This window comes from Bipolaris maydis (assembly GCF_028858645.1).
Source record: "Bipolaris maydis strain C4 unplaced genomic scaffold PSV08scaffold_15, whole genome shotgun sequence".
Taxonomy (NCBI): Eukaryota; Fungi; Ascomycota; class Dothideomycetes; order Pleosporales; family Pleosporaceae; genus Bipolaris; species Bipolaris maydis.
In genome coordinates, this window is record NW_027093871.1 from 871,967 (window position 1) to 890,985 (window position 19,019).

At 51.1% G+C, this 19,019-nt stretch overlaps 5 protein-coding genes across 5 annotated transcripts; 3 read left to right on the top strand and 2 right to left on the bottom strand.

Annotated features, from left to right (window-relative positions):
* Positions 1-515: 515 nt before the first annotated feature.
* PSV08DRAFT_230654 (carbon-nitrogen hydrolase) lies at positions 516-1,685 on the top strand. The gene has a single exon (XM_014225611.1). The coding sequence runs from the start codon at positions 539-541 to the stop codon at positions 1,595-1,597; it is 1,059 nt and encodes a 352-aa protein (XP_014081086.1). The 5' UTR covers positions 516-538; the 3' UTR covers positions 1,598-1,685.
* A 1,676-nt stretch (positions 1,686-3,361) lies between these two features.
* PSV08DRAFT_209928 (uncharacterized protein) lies at positions 3,362-5,519 on the bottom strand. Its single transcript, XM_014225613.2, has 3 exons — positions 5,082-5,519; positions 4,308-5,025; positions 3,362-4,049 (listed from the first exon to the last, which is right to left on the bottom strand). Exons 1-3 carry the CDS (start codon positions 5,489-5,491, stop codon positions 3,543-3,545), a joined length of 1,635 nt encoding a protein of 544 aa, XP_014081088.1. The 5' UTR covers positions 5,492-5,519; the 3' UTR covers positions 3,362-3,542.
* Positions 5,520-7,708: 2,189 nt separating this feature from the next.
* On the top strand, positions 7,709-9,738 carry PSV08DRAFT_209932 (uncharacterized protein). The gene is made up of 3 exons (XM_014225614.2): positions 7,709-8,065; positions 8,116-8,187; positions 8,238-9,738. Exons 1-3 carry the CDS (start codon positions 7,772-7,774, stop codon positions 9,393-9,395), a joined length of 1,524 nt encoding a protein of 507 aa, XP_014081089.1. The 5' UTR covers positions 7,709-7,771; the 3' UTR covers positions 9,396-9,738.
* On the bottom strand, positions 9,525-10,429 carry PSV08DRAFT_381345 (uncharacterized protein). The gene has a single exon (XM_014225615.2). The coding sequence runs from the start codon at positions 10,379-10,381 to the stop codon at positions 9,653-9,655; it is 729 nt and encodes a 242-aa protein (XP_014081090.1). The 5' UTR covers positions 10,382-10,429; the 3' UTR covers positions 9,525-9,652.
* Positions 10,430-11,676: 1,247 nt separating this feature from the next.
* PSV08DRAFT_365812 (nuclear protein 96-domain-containing protein) lies at positions 11,677-18,299 on the top strand (the record flags this gene model as incomplete). Its single annotated transcript, XM_014225616.1, has 6 exons — positions 11,677-11,776; positions 11,895-12,014; positions 12,207-15,871; positions 16,030-16,257; positions 16,309-18,102; positions 18,186-18,299. 6 exons carry the CDS (start codon positions 11,677-11,679, stop codon positions 18,297-18,299), a joined length of 6,021 nt encoding a protein of 2,006 aa, XP_014081091.1.
* Between the last annotated feature and the right edge of the window lie 720 nt (positions 18,300-19,019).

Genomic DNA, 19,019 nt, shown 5'->3' on the forward strand with positions numbered 1-19,019 from the left:
ACGTCACCCGCCGAGATATGTCCTTATCCAACATGTAACGTATTTGTCGTATCTGTGTACTACATGTTCACCTCTGCACCGTTCTTGGACTATCCGGAACCGCCGTGTGGCAATACTCCTCGTATCCGACCTGCCTTTACTGGATGACCCTGGTCTGATTGGGACAAATACTTACTTTTGTGGCGATAACGCATAGTACCATAACAGCGTATGGCCGCCAGGTGCGGCTAAGTACCCTGTAAATTTTTCCGACGTCAATTTGGCCGAGCAATGTACCTCAAGCCCGTTGCGCTCAAGTCGTACCACACACTTGTGAAATGATCCGCACCTTCCAGCTTGTCTTTTTTTTCTTGCTAGCCTTACTATGGGAAACATTGAGGAGTCTGAGAAAAGAATCGTAACAGCAAAATGACAGATGTTGGCAAACACAGGTTCTTTGCAGAATGCGGGGAGGCACGCCTAATCAGACGCAGGGGCATTTATTAGATCATGTGTTCGCCAACACCACCGTTTTCGCATCGCCATAACACCGCGTATAATGGCAAGCGTCCTCCGCGTGGCTGCATGCCATGCATCTCCAGTTTTTCTGAATGCGCGTCGGACAACAGACAAGGCCATAGCTCTCGTCAAGCAGGCGGCCTCGAACAAGGCCAACTTGGTCGTTTTCCCTGAAACCTACATATCTGCTTTCCCGATCTGGAGCTCGTTGAGACCACCCACCGACAATCACAGGCTATTCCAGCGTATGGTGCAAGAGTCAGTCTATGCGGATGGTGATGAATTGGAAGCGATTCGCGAGGCTGCACGATCAAGCGGTGTATTGGTCAGCATCGGCTTCAGCGAAAAGTCCCGTCATAGCAACGGTTGCCTCTACAACTCGAACCTGATCATTGGGACCGAGGGCGAGGTACTTGTACACCACCGAAAGCTTGTTCCAACTTTCTTTGAGAAATTGACCTGGAGCCCTGGAGATGGTCATGGGTTACACGTCGCTAGCACGCAGTTTGGGCGAATTGGCACCCTCATATGCGGCGAGAATACAAACGCGCTCGCAAGGTATTCTATGATTGCACAAGCTGAACAAGTGCACATCTCTACCTGGCCCGCAATTTGGCCGACGCGAACATTGCAAAAAATCCCACCGAGCGCCGAAAGTGGCGTCCATCAGGCCAGCACACGTGGAGCCAACTATGATAATTTGGCGGCTAACAGAACACGCGCAGCAGCGCATTGCTTTGAAGCCAAGTGCTTTGGCGTTGCATGTTCCGGACACCTGGGAGAAGATGCCATTGAGGCAATTGTCGATGGCGCGAGCCAGCCGGATGTAGTAACCGAGACTTTGCGTGCCATGCCACGGGCTGCCACGTTCTTCTTGGATCCTACCGGCGCTCCACTTCCTAGTTTCATCTACAAAGATTCGCAAAAACAAGATGCGGATGCGCTACAGTCTGAAGAAGATATACTGTACGCCGATATGCAACTGGAAGACTGCATCGAAGGAAAACAGTACCATGATGTTGTTGGAGGCTATCAACGACTAGACATTTTCGATCTCAAAGTCGACCGATCCAGAAGAGACCCGGTCAAGTTTCTTTAGAGCCGCGGACAATTAACATGCCCGACATGTACTCCTCGCATTGTTACCACGTCACCTCGGTTAGTACCTTAGAATTCGACTGGCATTACTATGTTCTGTGTGGAAGACTGCGCCTCTCTTCAATATTTGCACAGTTGAACGCTGGTCCACCGCTGCTTCATGTAATGCCTGTCTGTTCCTAGCGACACCAAACCTAATCTGTCGAGTCAGACTGTATGGCAAATTTACTGAACATATTGATGAAAAATCTGCCACTTTTGGAGCGAATCCTTTTTCATAACTTGGCCCTACCATATATAAGTGCAAAATTAAAATTAAAAATCTGTAGAGCAGTGAGTCTATCGCTCAATTGCTAAAATAAGAAGAGAAGAATCGAAAGGACGTGGTTAAACTGTCAGGCTTGAACCACGTGCCTTGCCAAAAACGTGCAGACGTGCAAAACCATGTCATGCCCTTATCTTTCTGTCTGCTTGTACAAGAATATTTCAGTGTCCCCATTTAGACTGCACTTGGACCTGCAAATAGGACACTTCAACTACAGTTAAACTTCGGAAGACCCCTGTTCAGTTCCAAGCAAAACACAGAAGTAATCGAAAATCAATTTCCGAGTCTATTGAAAAGGTTCGATCTATAGCGGGACTGTCTGCTTGAGCAAATCAACAAGTTATTCCGCCCCCAACTTCGCTTGTAGGAAGGTGCAATTCCAACCCCTATCTCTCAACATCTACAACAGACGTCGGATGTAGGCGCAAATAAGCATCCCCATGCATGACTCGCCCGACGATCATAATAGAAGTGCGTCTAAGGGCAATATATGCAGTAGGCCCTTGGCCATTCTACTGCTTCGGTGGCAGCCTTCTATTGAAGCACTAACCAATTGCAGCAGGTACCGGTGTTCGGGTAGAGACATGCAGGTTTGATCCTGGCTTACCTTGAAAGGGCAATCCCTTCCAGACGTTTATCGGACATTTTCAAAGGACAAAATGCACGTGAGAATCGTACTACTTTTCAGTGAAGTTTGGTGGTTCTTTCCCTAGAACATCTGCGACTATGCCGAACCAGTAATACCAAGATATACTCAACCTAAATTTTGTTTTTCCAACATCTCTAACATACCTAATTCTACATCGTACTCAAGGGGCCCCAATCATATCACATACGCCGTGCAGCTGACATCGAACCAGGAACACCCACCAAAAACCACCCGTCCAATCAATACGCACGCACACTTACTAGTAAAGTTAGCCGTCCGACACCTCTAGCCCGACACCTCTAGCGCAACACATCAGTCGCCGCACAAGGAACATTGCACCACACATATTCCAGAACCCGCTCCAGAAGCCCTCAGACAAAGTAACGCCAAGCCGGCTACACCCACTCCAGCAAACAACGAACAACCATGTAACAGCATCCCCCCAACCATGCTCATATCTCCCCCGTTTCGTTTGCCGCTCATAGAGTAACACACAGGGCACACCATGTCTCGCGACCCACATGCCATGATCCAGCCTCCGCGTTTCACATATATACATACACACGCACCACCACATATGGTCTTTGCGTTTTTCTTAAGTCGTGCAAATGCGCCCATTCTAAAACGGGGGTACGTGCGCGCTGTCGGTAGTACCGGCTTGGCAAAAAGTCAGATGTCGTATAGTTACGCGTATAAACGGAATTTTATGCCTTAGATTCAAAGGAAGTATGTTATAGGTTGTGGGCGAGCGGTACGGGGGAAGGATGGGGGAGGATGCGCGCGGCGTTTAGTTTGTTTAGTTAAGAAGTTTATCATCAAGTATCTACGTCTATATGAGTAAAACCGATGTTATGTTTCTATCCTGCGTTTGTTTCTCATTCTTTAAAATCCCCGATAGCGGTGTACTATAGTACATTGCACTAAGCATGTCACCCACACATAGTACTTTTATTGTTGTTCAGAGGATGACGATCAGCCCAGCCACTCTATCAGCCCAGAGTTAAATTTCTGCACCCGCCGATTCATCTCGTCGACATCATCCGTCTCCCGTTGGCGCCGCCACTTCGCTGTTTTGAGCAACGCGGACGTGATTTCTCGGGACCAGACTGGGGCGGCCAAGGATCCATTACGCAGGCGCCATTGTTGGAAAGACACGCTGGCAGTGTGGTGTGGCTCTTCTCTTACCCAGCGCTCGGTTGGGGGCAGAGATAGGAGATGCGCAGTCCATGCTTCTTGGGTGTCGTGGAAGTCTATGGCGCGGCGGAAGGTGAGGTATATGGCTACGAGGCTGAGCCATTGGTCGAGGACGAAGTTGTAGGTTGCAATGCGGTTGTCAACGGAGCTTTTGGACAAGGTTGCCTCGAGGGATCTGATATCGGCGATGAGGGTGATTGTGTCTTCGAGGACTTGGGTATGTTGGGTTTGCAGGTCGAAGGCGTGAGGAAGTATAGAAGCGAGGCGCGCGCGGTAAAAGCAGCACTGTATGTTTTCAGGTTGGTCTTCTGAGGGTAGCGCGACAATTTGGGCGGTCGGCTCTACAGACACTCGGACTTCAGCCGCCAGTGATGGCCTAGGGGAGTTCTGCACTGAGCTTGCTTCCTCGTGTCTGGTCTCCAGTGCTGGTGTGGCTGAGGGTGTGAGGCGAGTCTGTTCCTCTTGAACGCTTGTTACCGCAATAACTTCATTGTCACACTCCTGAGCTGTGTCTGTGCTGTCATGAGACGTGCATGCACTTACTAACCCATTCGGGTTATCATTTGTAGCACTTTCAGGAGCTGGCTCAGTGTTCTCCTGCTCTCCAGCGTCGGCGGTGGTTACTGGAGGTATATCCGATCCCACCCAGGGAGATGAATAGCCTCTTCTCTTCAACCTAGCGGTTCGCCTTGCAGATCCATTCAACTTCCCTAATCGAAATTTTGTGAGAGCAGTTTCTCCTTGATTATATCTTGCGCGTTTGTTGTGGATACTGTGTCCGTCTGTTTCTTCCTCATCAGAGTTTGGACTTGGGACTTGGTCCAAAGGCGGTGTCGTCATGCGCGGGTCGTCTGAACATGACGTTTCTCTCGCCTGACCGTCTTCATCCGCAGCTGTGGTACTGTTTCTCATCGGTAAAACGCTCTCCACAGCCGTAGACTGTAGCATAACGGAAGATGAAGATGCCCCCTCTGTATAAGTGTTGGGAACCATCTGAGCCACAGCTACATTGTGATGATTGTGGTCCCGTGACCGTTTGCCGACACTCGAAACCGAAGACATGGTGTTGATAGCCGTGGCTCTAGGGGATGTGATGGACGTGGTGTCTAGGTCTGGTGACGTTGCGTTCGACTGCCCGATTTCAGGGCTGTAAGAAGCTGCGCGTGGCAATCCCGCCTGCACAGCAATTTCATTGGTAAGACGGCCTCTCATCCTGCAAGATGTGCATTGCAGTACCAGGCAGTAGATATAAGTCCGTATTCTGGAATCATTCGTCAGTTCTATGTCCTAAATGCTATACAAAGCTTTGCAACTGACTTTACTTTGTCATTTCGATCGGTGTATATGAGGTAACGCGGGTAGCTTTGATGTTTTTCGCCTTGATCGTCTGTTTTGGTCACAAAGTTTGGCTGCCCGTCATTCCAGATGATCGGACCGTAATTTTCGATGAGGTCTTCGATTTCTTGTTCCCGAAAGTCATTCTGAGTTTTGATCCTCTCATGAAGGTCGGTATATGATCCGTATCGTCTTGATATCACCTCTGCCACGTTTTTGGACGCGTTGTAGAATTCCCCTGGTTTGCCAATAAAATCTTGTGTACCGCGCCGTGAACTTCTTTTCGATAATTTCCGAAACCCAAGAAGGTCTGTGTATTTGTAAATTCTGGCAGTTGTGCCAGTGGATTTAAGGAGTTTCGTTTTGATCTCTGCATGTGTGAGGGGCGCCATCGTTGTTTCAACAACCTAGAGAAACTCAATGTTGAAAAGGGTCTAGTTCTAGGGACTTTCTTGGAAGAAACAGCGATATTATCTAAGAGAGAGAGAGAGCAGAAGTTGAAGATAATTCTCAATTATAGCAGACGGATGTTAGCTTTAAAGAAAGTTTGCAGCAATTAGCAAACACACACGTGTTGGTCACTAGGCCTAGTCTGGGCCTATGGAAAATTCTCTTGAAAACCTTCCCAGTCTCGAACTCGTACACGCATGGAACTGCAGCCTATACAGGATTCGGAATTCCAATAAACATGAACGAATTTTATTGGATAGAGTCACCCTAGCTCCAACGATGAAACGTTCATCAAGCCACTGTAAAAGGTCAGGCCAGTACCAAGAGGAGGTCCTCTTAATCCCCGGTCACTAAGTTGTGCCTTCGAACGGTAGGCGTCGCACACATTCAGTCTGCAGCCAAGACGGCCTTGCCGCAGCTCTGGGGGCACATATGATCAGAGGACTGGGTTACTGTACAATTGTTAGGGGCCAAACGGAACAACACGTTTGTTGAGCACCACAGGTGGTCAGTTCCGAGGGCTGTGCAATGCTTACAGTGGTTGAATTGAGGTATATGACACGGCCCCAAGCCAACACAGCTGTTCCTTCATCACATAAAGCTCTCTCTATACTCTTAAAGTTCTTCTATTCTATCAGAAATGAAAGAGTGCTGTATTTTTGATGTGAAATAAAGTACATCTTCTGTAATTGCTTCTCCTAAAAGTTAGGTAGATGTCTAAACTAGACACCCTGATAAAAACAGGGTTCTATTGTGCATTAGAGATCGTCAAATAACTGCTACATTTTGCGCTGTTAAGCTAGGCAACAGCCTCATACACCCTGGCTTCCATAGAAGCAATAGGCAGGTCGGTGTGAGGATATGACGAGGCGCATATGCAGGGGTGCGGCGTAGGTGACAAGACTTATGCCTTTGACTGCTTGGACCAATCACTTCTTCTTGGGCCTATGCGCATATGCAACAAGCCACAAAATTTTGCCTGAATGGTGGGCGGCCACCCATTATTTATACTCAGGAGGATATGAGTCAGCGTCTGTGTTACGTGACGTTGTTGCTAATGTCCGCTGGAATTTGTGCGGCTTGTGGAAAGAATCTGTTGAATGAACGAGATTGCATCCAAGATTGGATTCTGGAAAGATCGACATGATGAGGATAAGGTGAGTGGAAACCAGTATTGTTTCGACCGAAAATGTTTAGTAGGGCGATATGGGTGAGATTCTAGAATCTAGGATCGATAGTCTGTTAGGAAAAATGAGAAAAGAGACATTTGACATTCGTACTGTGTCCAGGGTCGCATGTAGAGTGATTGTAATGTTGTATAAGGTACCATAGAGATGTGCGGAATATCAACAGCTTACTCATTCACTTCCAATGATAGTGTTTGCTATATATGATGTAGCATTTCGACTAACTAATGCTTTGCTCGTGTCAATACGTGTAGAGAGAGATGCTTTCGTTACATACCTACAGATATCAAACACATGCGAAGAGGCGCTGCAGTAGTGTGATAATGAGCATAGCTCATCCAACTGGCGGAGTGTTCTGATCCAACGAACTCGTTGCCTTTTCGCATGAGCTCATCTCCTTTGCTGAGACGTGTTTTGTTTCTTTGTATTTCGCCTAAAGACATCTTGGTTAAAAAGCGGATAAACAAGCCCTAGTCAGATGAAGCCGCACACTGCAAATTCGATGATGATGATGATGCAACAAATCTTGACGGAGACCTTAAATTAACCGAATCTTCACTGGAACTTGATGTTGACTGTAAATCCCAACGCCCATTCAACAGCCATACTTTGGTTCTTGCACAATACTCCCTATCCATTTTCACTTGATTTGCTTGTGTAGATGGTATGTTAATATAGGTTCATAGCAGTTCAGAGTCGGGCTACAAAGCTCTTGGCCAGACGCGAAGACATGCGCAAATTGTATCAGGAATTGCAGACATACTATTTCGAACGCATACACCTACCAAAGCCGAGTAGCTCAATTGGCGTAATCCATGCATGGTGCTGTTGATGGTGTGGCCATTAGTGTAGTAAGATCGGACCGGCCAGGCGGATTGATGTCAACGATATGTCGCGCGGACCAATCAGAGATGCCAAGAAAACAGTAGGTCATCCAGTTCGAACTTCACGACCGCCACCACCTGCATCGATAACGACCGCTCGCCGGCCCCCCGAGCATCAATTGCGTGAGACAACACACCATCCGCACTCACGATGCTCGCACGACACGCTCCTGCTCAGAAGGCGCTCAGCGCGGCTGCACACCGAGCTCTGCCCGCGGCTTCAGCAGCCATTCGCCTTTCGACCGCGGCCCCCAGCAACCGTACACAGAAGAGGACACTCGCAACCGTCCAGGACACGCCTCCTAAGAGAACATATGGCGGCTTGAAGGACCAGGACAGGATCTTCCAGAACCTGTATGGGCACCATGGCGCGGATTTGAAGAGCGCCATGAAGTATGGCGACTGGTACAAGACCAAGGAGATCATTCTCAAGGGTCACGACTGGGTACGGAGATGCATGGCTCGGAAATACACGGCTTGGGCTAATTGATACAGATCATCTCTGAGATCAAGGCTTCTGGCCTGCGTGGCCGAGGTGGTGCTGGTTTCCCCTCTGGTCTGAAATGGGTATGCAGCTCTACCTACATTGGCAGACACAGCATCACTGACATACACAGTCTTTCATGAACTTCAAAGACTGGGACAAGGATGACAAGCCTCGCTACCTGGTTGTTAATGCCGATGAGGGCGAGCCCGGAACCTGCAAGGACCGCGAGATCATGCGCAAGGATCCTCACAAGCTCATTGAGGGCTGCCTTGTCGCTGGACGTGCCATGAACGCGACCGCCGCTTATATCTACATTCGAGGTGAATTCTACCACGAGGCCACCGTTCTTCAACGCGCTATCCAGGAGGCATACCAAGCCGGTCTCATCGGCAAGAATGCTTGCGGTTCCGGCTACGACTTTGATGTGTACATCCATCGAGGAATGGGTGCTTATGTCTGCGGTGAGGAGACTTCCCTCATCGAGTCGCTAGAGGGCAAGCCCGGAAAGCCTCGTCTCAAGCCCCCGTTCCCCGCCGCCGTTGGTCTTTTTGGATGCCCTTCTACTGTTGCCAACGTCGAGACCATTGCTGTTGCGCCCACCATCTGCCGCAGAGGAGGCAGCTGGTTTGCCAGCTTCGGTCGTGAGCGTAACCAGGGCACGAAGCTCTTTGCCATTTCTGGCCACGTGAACCACCCTTGCACCGTTGAAGAGGAGATGTCTATTCCCCTTCGCGAGCTCATTGAGAAGCACTGTGGAGGTGTCCGTGGCGGCTGGGACAACCTCAAGGCTGTCATTCCTGGTGGCTCTTCCACTCCTATCCTGCCCAAGCACATCTGCGACGACCAACTTATGGACTTCGATGCTCTCAAGGACTCGCAGTCTGGATTTGGTACTGCTGCCGTTATCGTCATGGACAAGTCGACCGACGTCGTCCGTGCCATTACCCGTCTTGCAAAGTTCTACCACCACGAGTCGTGCGGCCAGTGCACACCTTGCCGAGAAGGCTCAAAGTGGACGCACCAGATCATGGACCGCTTCTATAAGGGCCAGGCTCGCGAGCGTGAAATTGACATGCTCCAGGAGTTGACCAAGCAGGTTGAGGGACACACGATTTGTGCGTTGGGTGAGGCGTTTGCATGGCCCCTGCAGGGTCTCATCAGGCATTTCCGACCCGAGCTCGAGGCCAGGATAAAGGACTATGGACTGAAGCACGGCGGTGAGGCGCTGGCGGGAGGCTGGGCACACGATGCCGCCAAGAAGGGCCAGCTTATCGCGCCCGGACAGTAGATGCGGGCCCCTGTGTGTTGAGCATGTTTCTTGAAGTTCTTGAATTTTTTCTTTTCGGCATGCTGTTTACTTGAAAGAGCTGAGCTGTAAATACATGGTTTCTCGGTGCAAATAAACAAAGCAAGTTTGAAACCGAATCGGCAAAATAGCATTCTCATGAAACCAGATTTGACAATGGGCGAACCAACGCCGCAAAACGCCGTGCGAAGACTAGTACGTAGCACTGCAAACAAAACCGCATTTCCATACCTTGCCCTTTAAGTGCCCATACAGATTTGAATAAACTCTTCCCTGCTTATAGCATTATCGTTATCCATATCAAACTCCTCAATCATAGCCACCAACTCATCGTGCGAGAGGGCCTCGCCCAACTCTCTAGCCACGCGCGTGAGATCCTGCAGCGTAATGGTGCCCTTCCCGCCCTCATCAAACAATTCAAAGGCCCTCAGAATCTCGTCTCTAGGGTCGCGACTGAGTATCCTTTGTGCCATGAGCGTTTGAAACGCCTGGAAACTAAGCAATTGGCGACCGGAACCCGGATATTGCTGTTGCTGTCGCGATGGCTGCTTCGAGTTCTGGCCAGATGATGAAGGCACAGGCGAGCCGTGTTGTTGGAGAATGGCTAGTATTTCCTGCTTGGGGAGGTCGAAGCCGAGGGCTTTCATGGCGACCTTGAGCTCGTGGTAGTCGATGTAGCCGTCCTTGTCGAGATCGAACAGGTTGAAGGCTTCGCCGATTTCTTCTCGTTGCTCCTCGGTTAGCTCGGCGAGCGAGGCCGCGCCAGAGGCTTCCATGCGCTGGGCGGTTTCGCGGGCGGCGCGCTCGCGTTCGAGGCGGTCGGACTCGAGGCGTTGGGCGTTTTTGGGGTTGGGGGCGTAGGCGGGTGTGCTGCTGAAGGCGGGTTGTGCGGCGGGTTGTGAGGGTGCTGCGGTGCGCCCTAGGCCGTAGCGGGGGCCGGGGCCGAGGGTGTTGGAGGATGTAGCCATGGGTGGTGGTGTTTAGAGTGGATTGCGGTGTGGGCGGTGGGTTGGTGGGGGGGAGCGCAAGTTTGGAGTGTTTACGGATTGTTCTAGTGAGCGGGTGGTGTTCGGGTTGCGCCGACCGCGGCCAAGTTTGGGTATAAGGCTGAGAACAGACAGGGCAAATTGGGGTTGAAAAGTTGAGAATGGTTAGATTGGCAACACGCCGATTTGCGACAATGTGGCTTTGCAACTGTTTCTTTGTTTGCAGCCGACGTGGGGATATGCGGTTGCTCCAGACGCGCGACGCGTTTAGGCGTATGAGAGGGCAGGCCTGGGTGTAGCCTAGCGCGATTTTGCTTCTGGCGCAGGTGGGGAACCTTGGGCTGATGGCGCTGGTAGGGCTGAGATGGATGTTGTTAATGTCTGTTGGCACGGTACAGTTGTCAGGAGAAAAGAAAGCATGGAAGGAGACGTAGGTGGGATACCAGGCTGTGGACTGCGACTTAGTCTTCAAACCTGTGCGACCATATCATGTGTTCAGCTACGCTCCAATTGACACTGCGCATGTCATGCCAACCAGGTTTCCGCCAGCATAGACAGGCTGCCACTCCACAGCCATGCTGTCCCACATGTCTGGCCATGTCAGCGTATCTTTTATACGGTCGACTGGACCCTCGCAGATGATCAAGTCTGATTGATTTGCTGCAAAGTGTTTCGCCATCAGTGTGCAGGGGCGGGTTTGGAAGCAAGGCATCCTTAGGCAGCAAGGCAGCCGCAGGTAGCTACAGGCATCCAAAAGGCACCTGTGCCCCAAACCTCCGCGTACAAGACATTTTTGTTTCATTCGCCAATGGCTGGCTGTCTTTGTCATCTCTACGTCTTTTAGGCCCGGGCGGAAACCAGCCCAGGCGGGAAAAACACATAAAAAGTGCACACGTGATTTCCACCTGCGGCTTAGCGTCACGGCGACGTGCCTTGCTCCTAAGTGCAACATCACTTCTGCTTGTCCCACCAAACTCGTCGCGCCCGTCGCATTTCTCTTCCATGACGGCTTATTTCACTACTTAATCTGCTCCGCGTCTGAGCTTCTTCTCATTAATCTTTTGCCTTCACTTCTCCCTCGCCTGCCGCAGACGCCGCTGCGCTCCCTCAGCAGCCTTTTGCTTGGCGCGTTTTCCGCGAAGCTCTCACCACCAACTGCCTCTCCCGGAGCTCCCTTGCACATCCATCCTTTCAACTACCCCGCGCCCACGCGATTCTCCTGCGCATTGATAGCCAACTAAGAAGAAGAACGCGCGCAACCCGCTGGACAGCCCACAATGTCCTTCGGCGGTTTCGGGGGCTTTGGCTCCAATAACAACAACAACACCCAGTCCACTGGCTTCGGCGGATTTGGATCAACTAATAACAACACGTCTGGTAAGCTAATAATTTCTTTTAAATCATCCAGAACTTTCCCGCGCGACTCCTTCGATGCGCATCGCGACATCGCCACGGCCTTGTCGAAGAACCGTGTCTAACGTGCCTCACGCCTCAGGCTTCGGCTCCAACACGAACACTGGCTCAAGCATATTCGGCGCAAGCAATAATGCCACTACGGGCAGCACAATGTTTGGATCCAACAATGCCAGCTCGAGCTCTCCTTTTGGAGGCGGAGGTATGTGGAAAGTTTGCGCTCTGCCGCCGCGTCTATCGTTGGATTCCTGCGAGTCCGCCGACTTGAATCTTTTCGCTCGAATAGACTGCTCCATGTTGCGCGCTCCAACGATCGATTGCGGGACAACCTACTTCGCGCGTGGATCGATATATTGAAGAAAGGCCCGGACCAGAAACTGACTTGACACTCCAGGTGGCTTTGGCGCCAATACCAGCAACAACACGGCCTTTGGCTCAAAGCCTTTCGGCAGCTCAACGACAGGTGGTGGTCTCTTTGGAGGTGGTGGCGCTACTGGCGGCAGCACGTTTGGAGGGTTTGGATCAACCAACAACACCACCACCTCAGCCTTCGGCAGCAACACCACGAGCACTGGAGGCGGCCTCTTCGGTCAGAACAAGACGACCGGCTTTGGCACTTCAACGACTGGAGGCGGTGGATTGTTCGGGGGTGGCAGTACTGGGGGCGGATTTGGCTCGACCAACACCACCACTACTACAGGCGGCTTCGGTTCCAACACTGGCAGCGCTTTTGGCGGAGGCAGCAATCCTCCTGCAAACAACGGTACCGCCAACACCCCTTTCCAACCTTTCTCTGAAAAAGATGGAACCACCGGCAACGCTCAATACCAGACCATCACCTTTCAGCAACCATACCAGAACTACTCTCTGGAAGAACTACGTGTAGCCGACTACAACCAAGGCCGACGATACGGCAATGGCAATGGTCAGGCTGGAGCGTTCGGGCAGAGCACTGGATTCGGAGGCTTTGGTAGCAACACTGCCACCACTGGCTCCACAGGCTTCGGCGCAACCAACAACACCGGTGGCGGCTTGTTTGGCGGTGGCAGCAACACTACCACTACGTCTGCATTTGGTCAAAACTCAGGTTCAGCCTTTGGCTCAACCAACAACAACACCAGTGGAGGTCTTTTTGGACAGAGCAAGCCTGCTACCGGAGGACTCTTCGGTTCCACAAATAACACCTCGACTGGAACAACGGGCGGTCTCTTCGGTGGCGGCTCTACTACCAACACCACAGGAGGATTTGGCTCAGGAGGCGGTGGCTTCGGCTCGTCAACTGGTGGCGGTGGCCTGTTTGGCCAGAACAAGCCTGCAACTGGCGGAGGTCTTTTTGGAGGCGGCAGCACTACTAACGCCACTTCGACTCCATTCGGCGGCTCGACGAACACTGGCGGCGCTTTCGGCCAATCCAACAACACCGGTGGTGGTCTGTTCGGTCAATCCAACCAGGCCTCTTCTACACCAGCCTTTGGCGCTACCAACACTACTACCAACACTGGCGGTGGCTTGTTTGGCGGTGGCAGCACTACTGGTGGAGCATTTGGGCAGAACAACCAAGCTTCGACGCAAAACACCACTTCTGGAGGTCTCTTCGGCGGTGGTGGGTTCGGTCAGAACAACCAACAGAATCAGCAAAAGCCAGGTGGTCTGTTTGGCGGCGCAAGCACTGGCACCACAGGAGGCGGTCTTTTCGGTGGCCAAACGAACCAGACCCAGCCCGCTAGTGGTGGACTGTTTGGAGGTTCTACTGCGAACAATAACAGCACTGGAGGCGGTCTCTTTGGTCAGAAGCCTGCTACAGGCGGTACTTCCCTGTTTGGAGGTGGCAACACCTCTACTACAGGAACGTCTGGGGGAGGTCTGTTCGGAAACCTCGGTACACAGAACAACCAGCAAAACAACACTGGAGGCGGTCTTTTTGGTGGTCAGAACAACAATCAGCAGAAGCCTGGCGGTCTGTTTGGCGGCTCCACAACCAACACAAACACTGGCGGTGGTTTGTTTGGCGGTGGTCTCGGCCAGCAAAACAACAACCAGCAGTCAACCCTGGGAGGCTCTCTCTTCTCCAGCCAGAACCAGCAGCCACAACAACAACAGCAAAACGGCAACAGCTTGTTTGGTGCCTCAGGAAGTTCTCTGCTGAACACTTCCATGAACACCAACCCTTATGGCAACGACGCCTTGTTCGCTGGACTAGGAACTCCTACTCAAAGCCCTGGTCCACTTGCTACCCCACTTTCCAGCAGCCAAAAGAACAAGAAGAATGCCATCCTACCTCAACATAAGCTCAATCCAGCTGCATCGACTCGCCTCCTGACTCCGCAGACTAAGAGGGGCGGTTATGGATTTAGTTACTCAACCTATGGTGGCTCAGCCGCCTCCAGCCAGGCTGGCACCCCTAACTTGGGCGGAAGTCTTTTCGCTAACGGTGGTCTTTCCCGGTCACTAGGGAAGAGCATATCCTCCAGCAACCTACGCAACAACTTCGCTGCTGACACCAGCATTCTGGCTCCGGGTGCATTCTCGACCACTGGACGCAACTTTGGCAATGGTAGTCTGAAGCGACTTAACATCAACCGCAACATCAATGCTGCCCGTACTCCACTATTTGATGAGCCATCGCAGAAGCGTGTCAGTTTTGCTGCGGGTGAGACTGTCAACGGCAACACTAACGGAGAGACTGCATTGATCGTCAGACAGGATGATGATGAGGGTTCACCCAAGGCTGGAAGCCATGACGGAGGTAGCGACAACTCTCCCCCAGAAATGCAAAAAGTCAACGGCACAGAACTCGCACGTGTCTATGAAGACAATGCGCTTGCCCCCAAGTCGATGTCATCGGTCAATATTCAGCCTGGACAAGACCCTAAGCCGGGCGAGTACTGGTCCAGCCCATCCATGGAGAAACTGAGGAAGATGAGCAAGCAGGAGCTGAAGAGCGTCCCCAACTTCATTGTGGGCCGTCAGCACATTGGTGAGATCAAGTTCAACCATGGGAAGCCTGTCGATCTATCTGAAGTCAATCTCGACAAGCTATTCGGTGACATTGTTCAGCTCAACCCACGAAACGCTACTGTCTACGGCGAGACCTGCACTTGTCTGCCGAAGCCTCCACTTGGTTCTGCCCTGAACCAGCCCTCTCTGATTGTGCTTGGCAACTCCTGGCCGCGCAACAGGGCTGGAAAGAAGGATGTCAAGCACCTGGAGCGACTCAAGCGAGTTGCTGGAACTACTTTTGTCGATTACAACCAAGCCACCGGTGAATGGACCTTTACCGTCCCACATTTCTCTTCGTACGGTCTGGATTATGATGATTATAGCGAGGATGAGGACGAGGATGCTTCAAGTGAGCTTAGCGATGTCCCAGATACACCCCTGGATCAGCAGCATCGTTCAAGCCAAATGACCAGCACGCCACAGGACGACTCATTTGCCAGTCCCACACAGTCTAGCCCTGACGACACGTTTGATTTCAAGAAGGGCATGCGTGGAGGGCGTACTAACGTGCCAGGTGGCTTTGGAGACGACAGTCTGTATGATGACGAAGAAGAGATGCAAGACACCCACGGCGAGTCTTTTTTAGGGCAGCGCTCCGTGGGTTCGCTTGATAGACAGCATGACGCTGACTATTATGAAGAAAGCGAATCGGAATTGGCGCGTGACCAGAACATGGCGGATTCTGCGTCGAGCCCATTTCAAACCACGGAGCAATTCGCCGCCAAGGATGAAATTTCAAGAGGCTCACTGATGCCAAAATCTATTCTCAAGGCCGGTCAATTTCTCAAGCCGGCAACAGGTACACCTTCCAAAGCACAGCCAGTGTTCGATGACGATTGGGCAAATCAGCTACAACGTACTATTAGTCCCAAGAAGCAAGATCGACAGGCCCTTCGTGAAAGTCAGGGTCATGTTCTGCGAGAACAAGAACTTCAACCCACAAATTTCTCGCAGTCGTTTCGTGGTCGTCCTATGACTACAGCCATGGATCTCATGGACTCGCTTTTCGGTGAGACGGAAAAGCAACATTTTCCTAAGCGTGGTGGACATGGTATTGAGGTTTGACTTCCCCTCCCCTGTGGCGTTTTAATATAATGGGGGCGTGGTCTGTGGCAGGTTTCCTACATGGCTTTCCTTCATAGATTGACGCTTGGACCTTATGTCCGCCCACGTATGTAGTCATGAATGGACAAGATTGCTGAAACCTTTTTTTCTAGTTACCTTATTCCAAGCGACCAAAGACCTCATCCGACCTCGACCAGCTAAATGAGACCGAAAAAGACTTTTATGCCTGTAGCAAACCACACTTCAGCGAAGGGAACATCCTGATCTACGGCAACAAGGGTCCTGCGCATCTCGAAGGCGGTGTCTTTCCGACTGCTCAAGAACCACTTGTTGGCGCTACCAAGGACATCCGATTTGCGAAAATGCCCACATTCAATGATGTAAGTAGAGGGCGATACGTGATGCCAGAAAGCGCATACTAACAACCAAAGGCTGCACCCGAGACTCTGTCTGTCCAGAAACAACACACAAAAATTTACACTCCAGCCGGCATTCCCTCAGCGAAGCTTATGACCGATCCTGCTCCAGTGGAATTTTCTAGCATGGCGAAAGCTGTTGCACTTGATACCACTGCAGGTGTTCAAGAGCAACAGGCTTGGCAGCTACTTTCGCTTTTGTTTGATGATGCTGACAGGGTCCCTGCGGGTATCCAAGTGGAGGAAATGAAGTTGTATCGAAAGGAGAGGCTTTCAGAGTTCTGGAGGCTATTGGTATGGGACGATGCACAGAAACATGTCCAAGCAGCTGCATCTCCTGAAGAGCGTGCTCTTGCGCATCTTAGCTGCAACAATGTTGCTGATGCCTGCCATACTTTGCTCGACGGCCTGGATCTCCGACTTGCTACGATGATTGCTCAGATTGGAGGTGATGAGACAATGAGACAGAGCATGTCTGCTCAAATTGATGAGTGGCGTCGCCTTGATACACTTTCCGAAATGGAAGATGCTCATCGGGCGTTGTATGAGCTTCTTGCTGGTAACTGCACCCAATCCGAGGGCAAGAGTGGAGCAGGCAGTGAAAATCGGGCTTCTACCTTCAACATCTCAAATCGCTTCGGTCTCGACTGGCGGCGCGCTTTCGGACTACGCTTGTGGTACGGCACACTTGCCAATGAACCTATCGAAATGGCCATCGCCCAGTTTGCGGACGCAGTCAGGGATGGCAGGGAAGTTGTCAAGCCTGTCCCTTGGTTCGTCAAGGACAAGGTCGACATGGGCTGGAAAGATCCTAGTCCGGAGCATCGAGAAGACCTCCTTTGGGGCATCTTGAAGCTCTATGCCTCTGCGAAGATGGACCTCCCTGCAAACATTGAGAATGTTCTGGCTCCTGAGAACGTCTCTGGCAACCCTTTCAACGCTCGACTCTCATTCCAGCTGTTCCAGCTCTTCAAGTCACGACAAGAAGACGTTAGCGAGGCAGATGAACGCAAGGTGGCCATGCCCACGGTCCGTTCCGAAGATAACAGCGACGACCGATTCCGCCGCTCATTGCAGTCATGGACTGCACCAGGTGCTGCGGACGATGTCCAAGCAGCGGATCCGCTTGTAGAGCTGAACGATAAGATTACGCTCACGTATGCATCCTCGCTACACACAGCAGAGCTTTGGACGACTGCAATCTGGGTCTACACCCATCTGTCTTTTGCACCGATGCGTGAGCACTACATCCGCTCTCTAGTCACCCAGTTTTCTGGTCTGTTCTCCCTGGAAGACAGCAACCCCACCTATACACACCTCACAGCAGATCTCCATGTCCCTTCAACATGGCTACATGCAGCCGCCGCTCTGCACGCCAAGTCGAGCGGTGATGCTCTTGGTGAGGCAACTCATCTCATCAAGGCGGATGAGTTTGAAGAGGCACACGAGGTGCTGTGCAGGAAGGTCGGTCCAGAAGCCATCATCTCTCGCGACTACGACGCCCTACGTGAGCTTATGGCCGGTTTCGTTGCGGAGTCAAACGTCCCACTTCCACGGGAGCCAGTCCAAGGCTGGGCCCAAGGCGGACAAATCTACTTTGACTACATTGAGCTCATCGACCTGACGGGCGCACGCTCGTCATACCGTGTCGACGAGGAACTCGAGAGCCGGGTCGAAGAACTTCTCGTCAAGCTCCAGCGCGCCCTCGAAATCGCCGGCCGCGATAGACTCGGTGCATGCGGACTTGAAGAGCGTGTCGCTCTCATGGACATTGCTGGTACCGTTGCCAATCTCATCACCAAGAACCAGGTATGTTTTTTTTTTCCTACCTCCCTCTGAAACTTCGTTCCATCATCAACTCTGGGCAAAAGGACTAATTAAGTTCACCGCAGCGCACAAACCGCAATTCCATTCTCAAACTCCCGCTTACAGAGGATCTTTGGCTCAAACACTCGATTGACCTTAGCACGAGCTACTACCGCAACTTGCTGGTTACGAGCAGATAGGTTTAGCAGGTTCCCTTGGTTCCATGGGGGGTTTTTTTTTTCTGATTGCTATCGCGAGGTTTTCGAATCCCGGTTATTGCTTGAGCTGCTGGACATTATAAGATCAGGCATATAGTATCGATTGTGTGTGTGTGGGTGTGTGTGGGTGATGAGTTTTGTAGTGCAAGCCTGTTTATTCTCTTCTCCGACCTTTTTTTTTTTTTTTGCACAAGTTTTCTTTTCGGGGGGGGGGGGGGGGGGGGGGTGTTCGGTGGCGGGGAATCCCCTTCTTTCTCTTCTTTTCTTTTTTTTTTTTGATGACACAAGATTGAACCCTCATGCGTTTATTTTCGTGGTTTTTTTTTTTTTTTTTTTTTTTTTTCCTCTGCGAGCAAAGTTACAAATGAAGAAGAGTCATGGATGGGTGGGGGTGGGTCGATATGAAGGGAAGGGAGAGGATGAAAGAGAAAAAAGAAAAGAAAAAGCGACTTTGGGCCCTATGCATGGTACATGTGTATAATAGGAAATTCTACTTGTTTTTTTCTTAATTCAAACAAAAAATCAGACTGTTTTATTGAATAATGAAAGATTGGGAATGTTGAAAGTGGAATGGCTTCATGCGACGACCATGTGACATATAATGTTACTTCAACACCTGCAAGATGAAAAAAATGTCTTGGTTCAAAGAAAAAAAAAAGTACACGTGAACTTTTTTTTTCTTCTCTACATGTCCATTGTTAC

Excerpts from the sequence above, each read along its gene's own strand:
- PSV08DRAFT_230654 (XM_014225611.1), top strand. The coding sequence starts at position 539 with ATGGCAAGCGTCCTCCGCGTGGCTGCATGCCATGCATCTCCAGTTTTT.
- PSV08DRAFT_209928 (XM_014225613.2), bottom strand. The coding sequence starts at position 5,491 with ATGGCGCCCCTCACACATGCAGAGATCAAAACGAAACTCCTTAAATCC. Across the intron at positions 5,026-5,081 it reads GATCGAAATGACAAAGTAAA|AATACGGACTTATATCTACT; the intron begins GTCAGTTGCAAA and ends GAATGATTCCAG. Across the intron at positions 4,050-4,307 it reads ATGATAACCCGAATGGGTTA|TGCTGCTTTTACCGCGCGCG; the intron begins GTAAGTGCATGC and ends GAAAACATACAG.
- PSV08DRAFT_209932 (XM_014225614.2), top strand. The coding sequence starts at position 7,772 with ATGCTCGCACGACACGCTCCTGCTCAGAAGGCGCTCAGCGCGGCTGCA. Across the intron at positions 8,066-8,115 it reads TTCTCAAGGGTCACGACTGG|ATCATCTCTGAGATCAAGGC; the intron begins GTACGGAGATGC and ends TAATTGATACAG. Across the intron at positions 8,188-8,237 it reads TCCCCTCTGGTCTGAAATGG|TCTTTCATGAACTTCAAAGA; the intron begins GTATGCAGCTCT and ends TGACATACACAG.
- PSV08DRAFT_381345 (XM_014225615.2), bottom strand. The coding sequence starts at position 10,381 with ATGGCTACATCCTCCAACACCCTCGGCCCCGGCCCCCGCTACGGCCTA.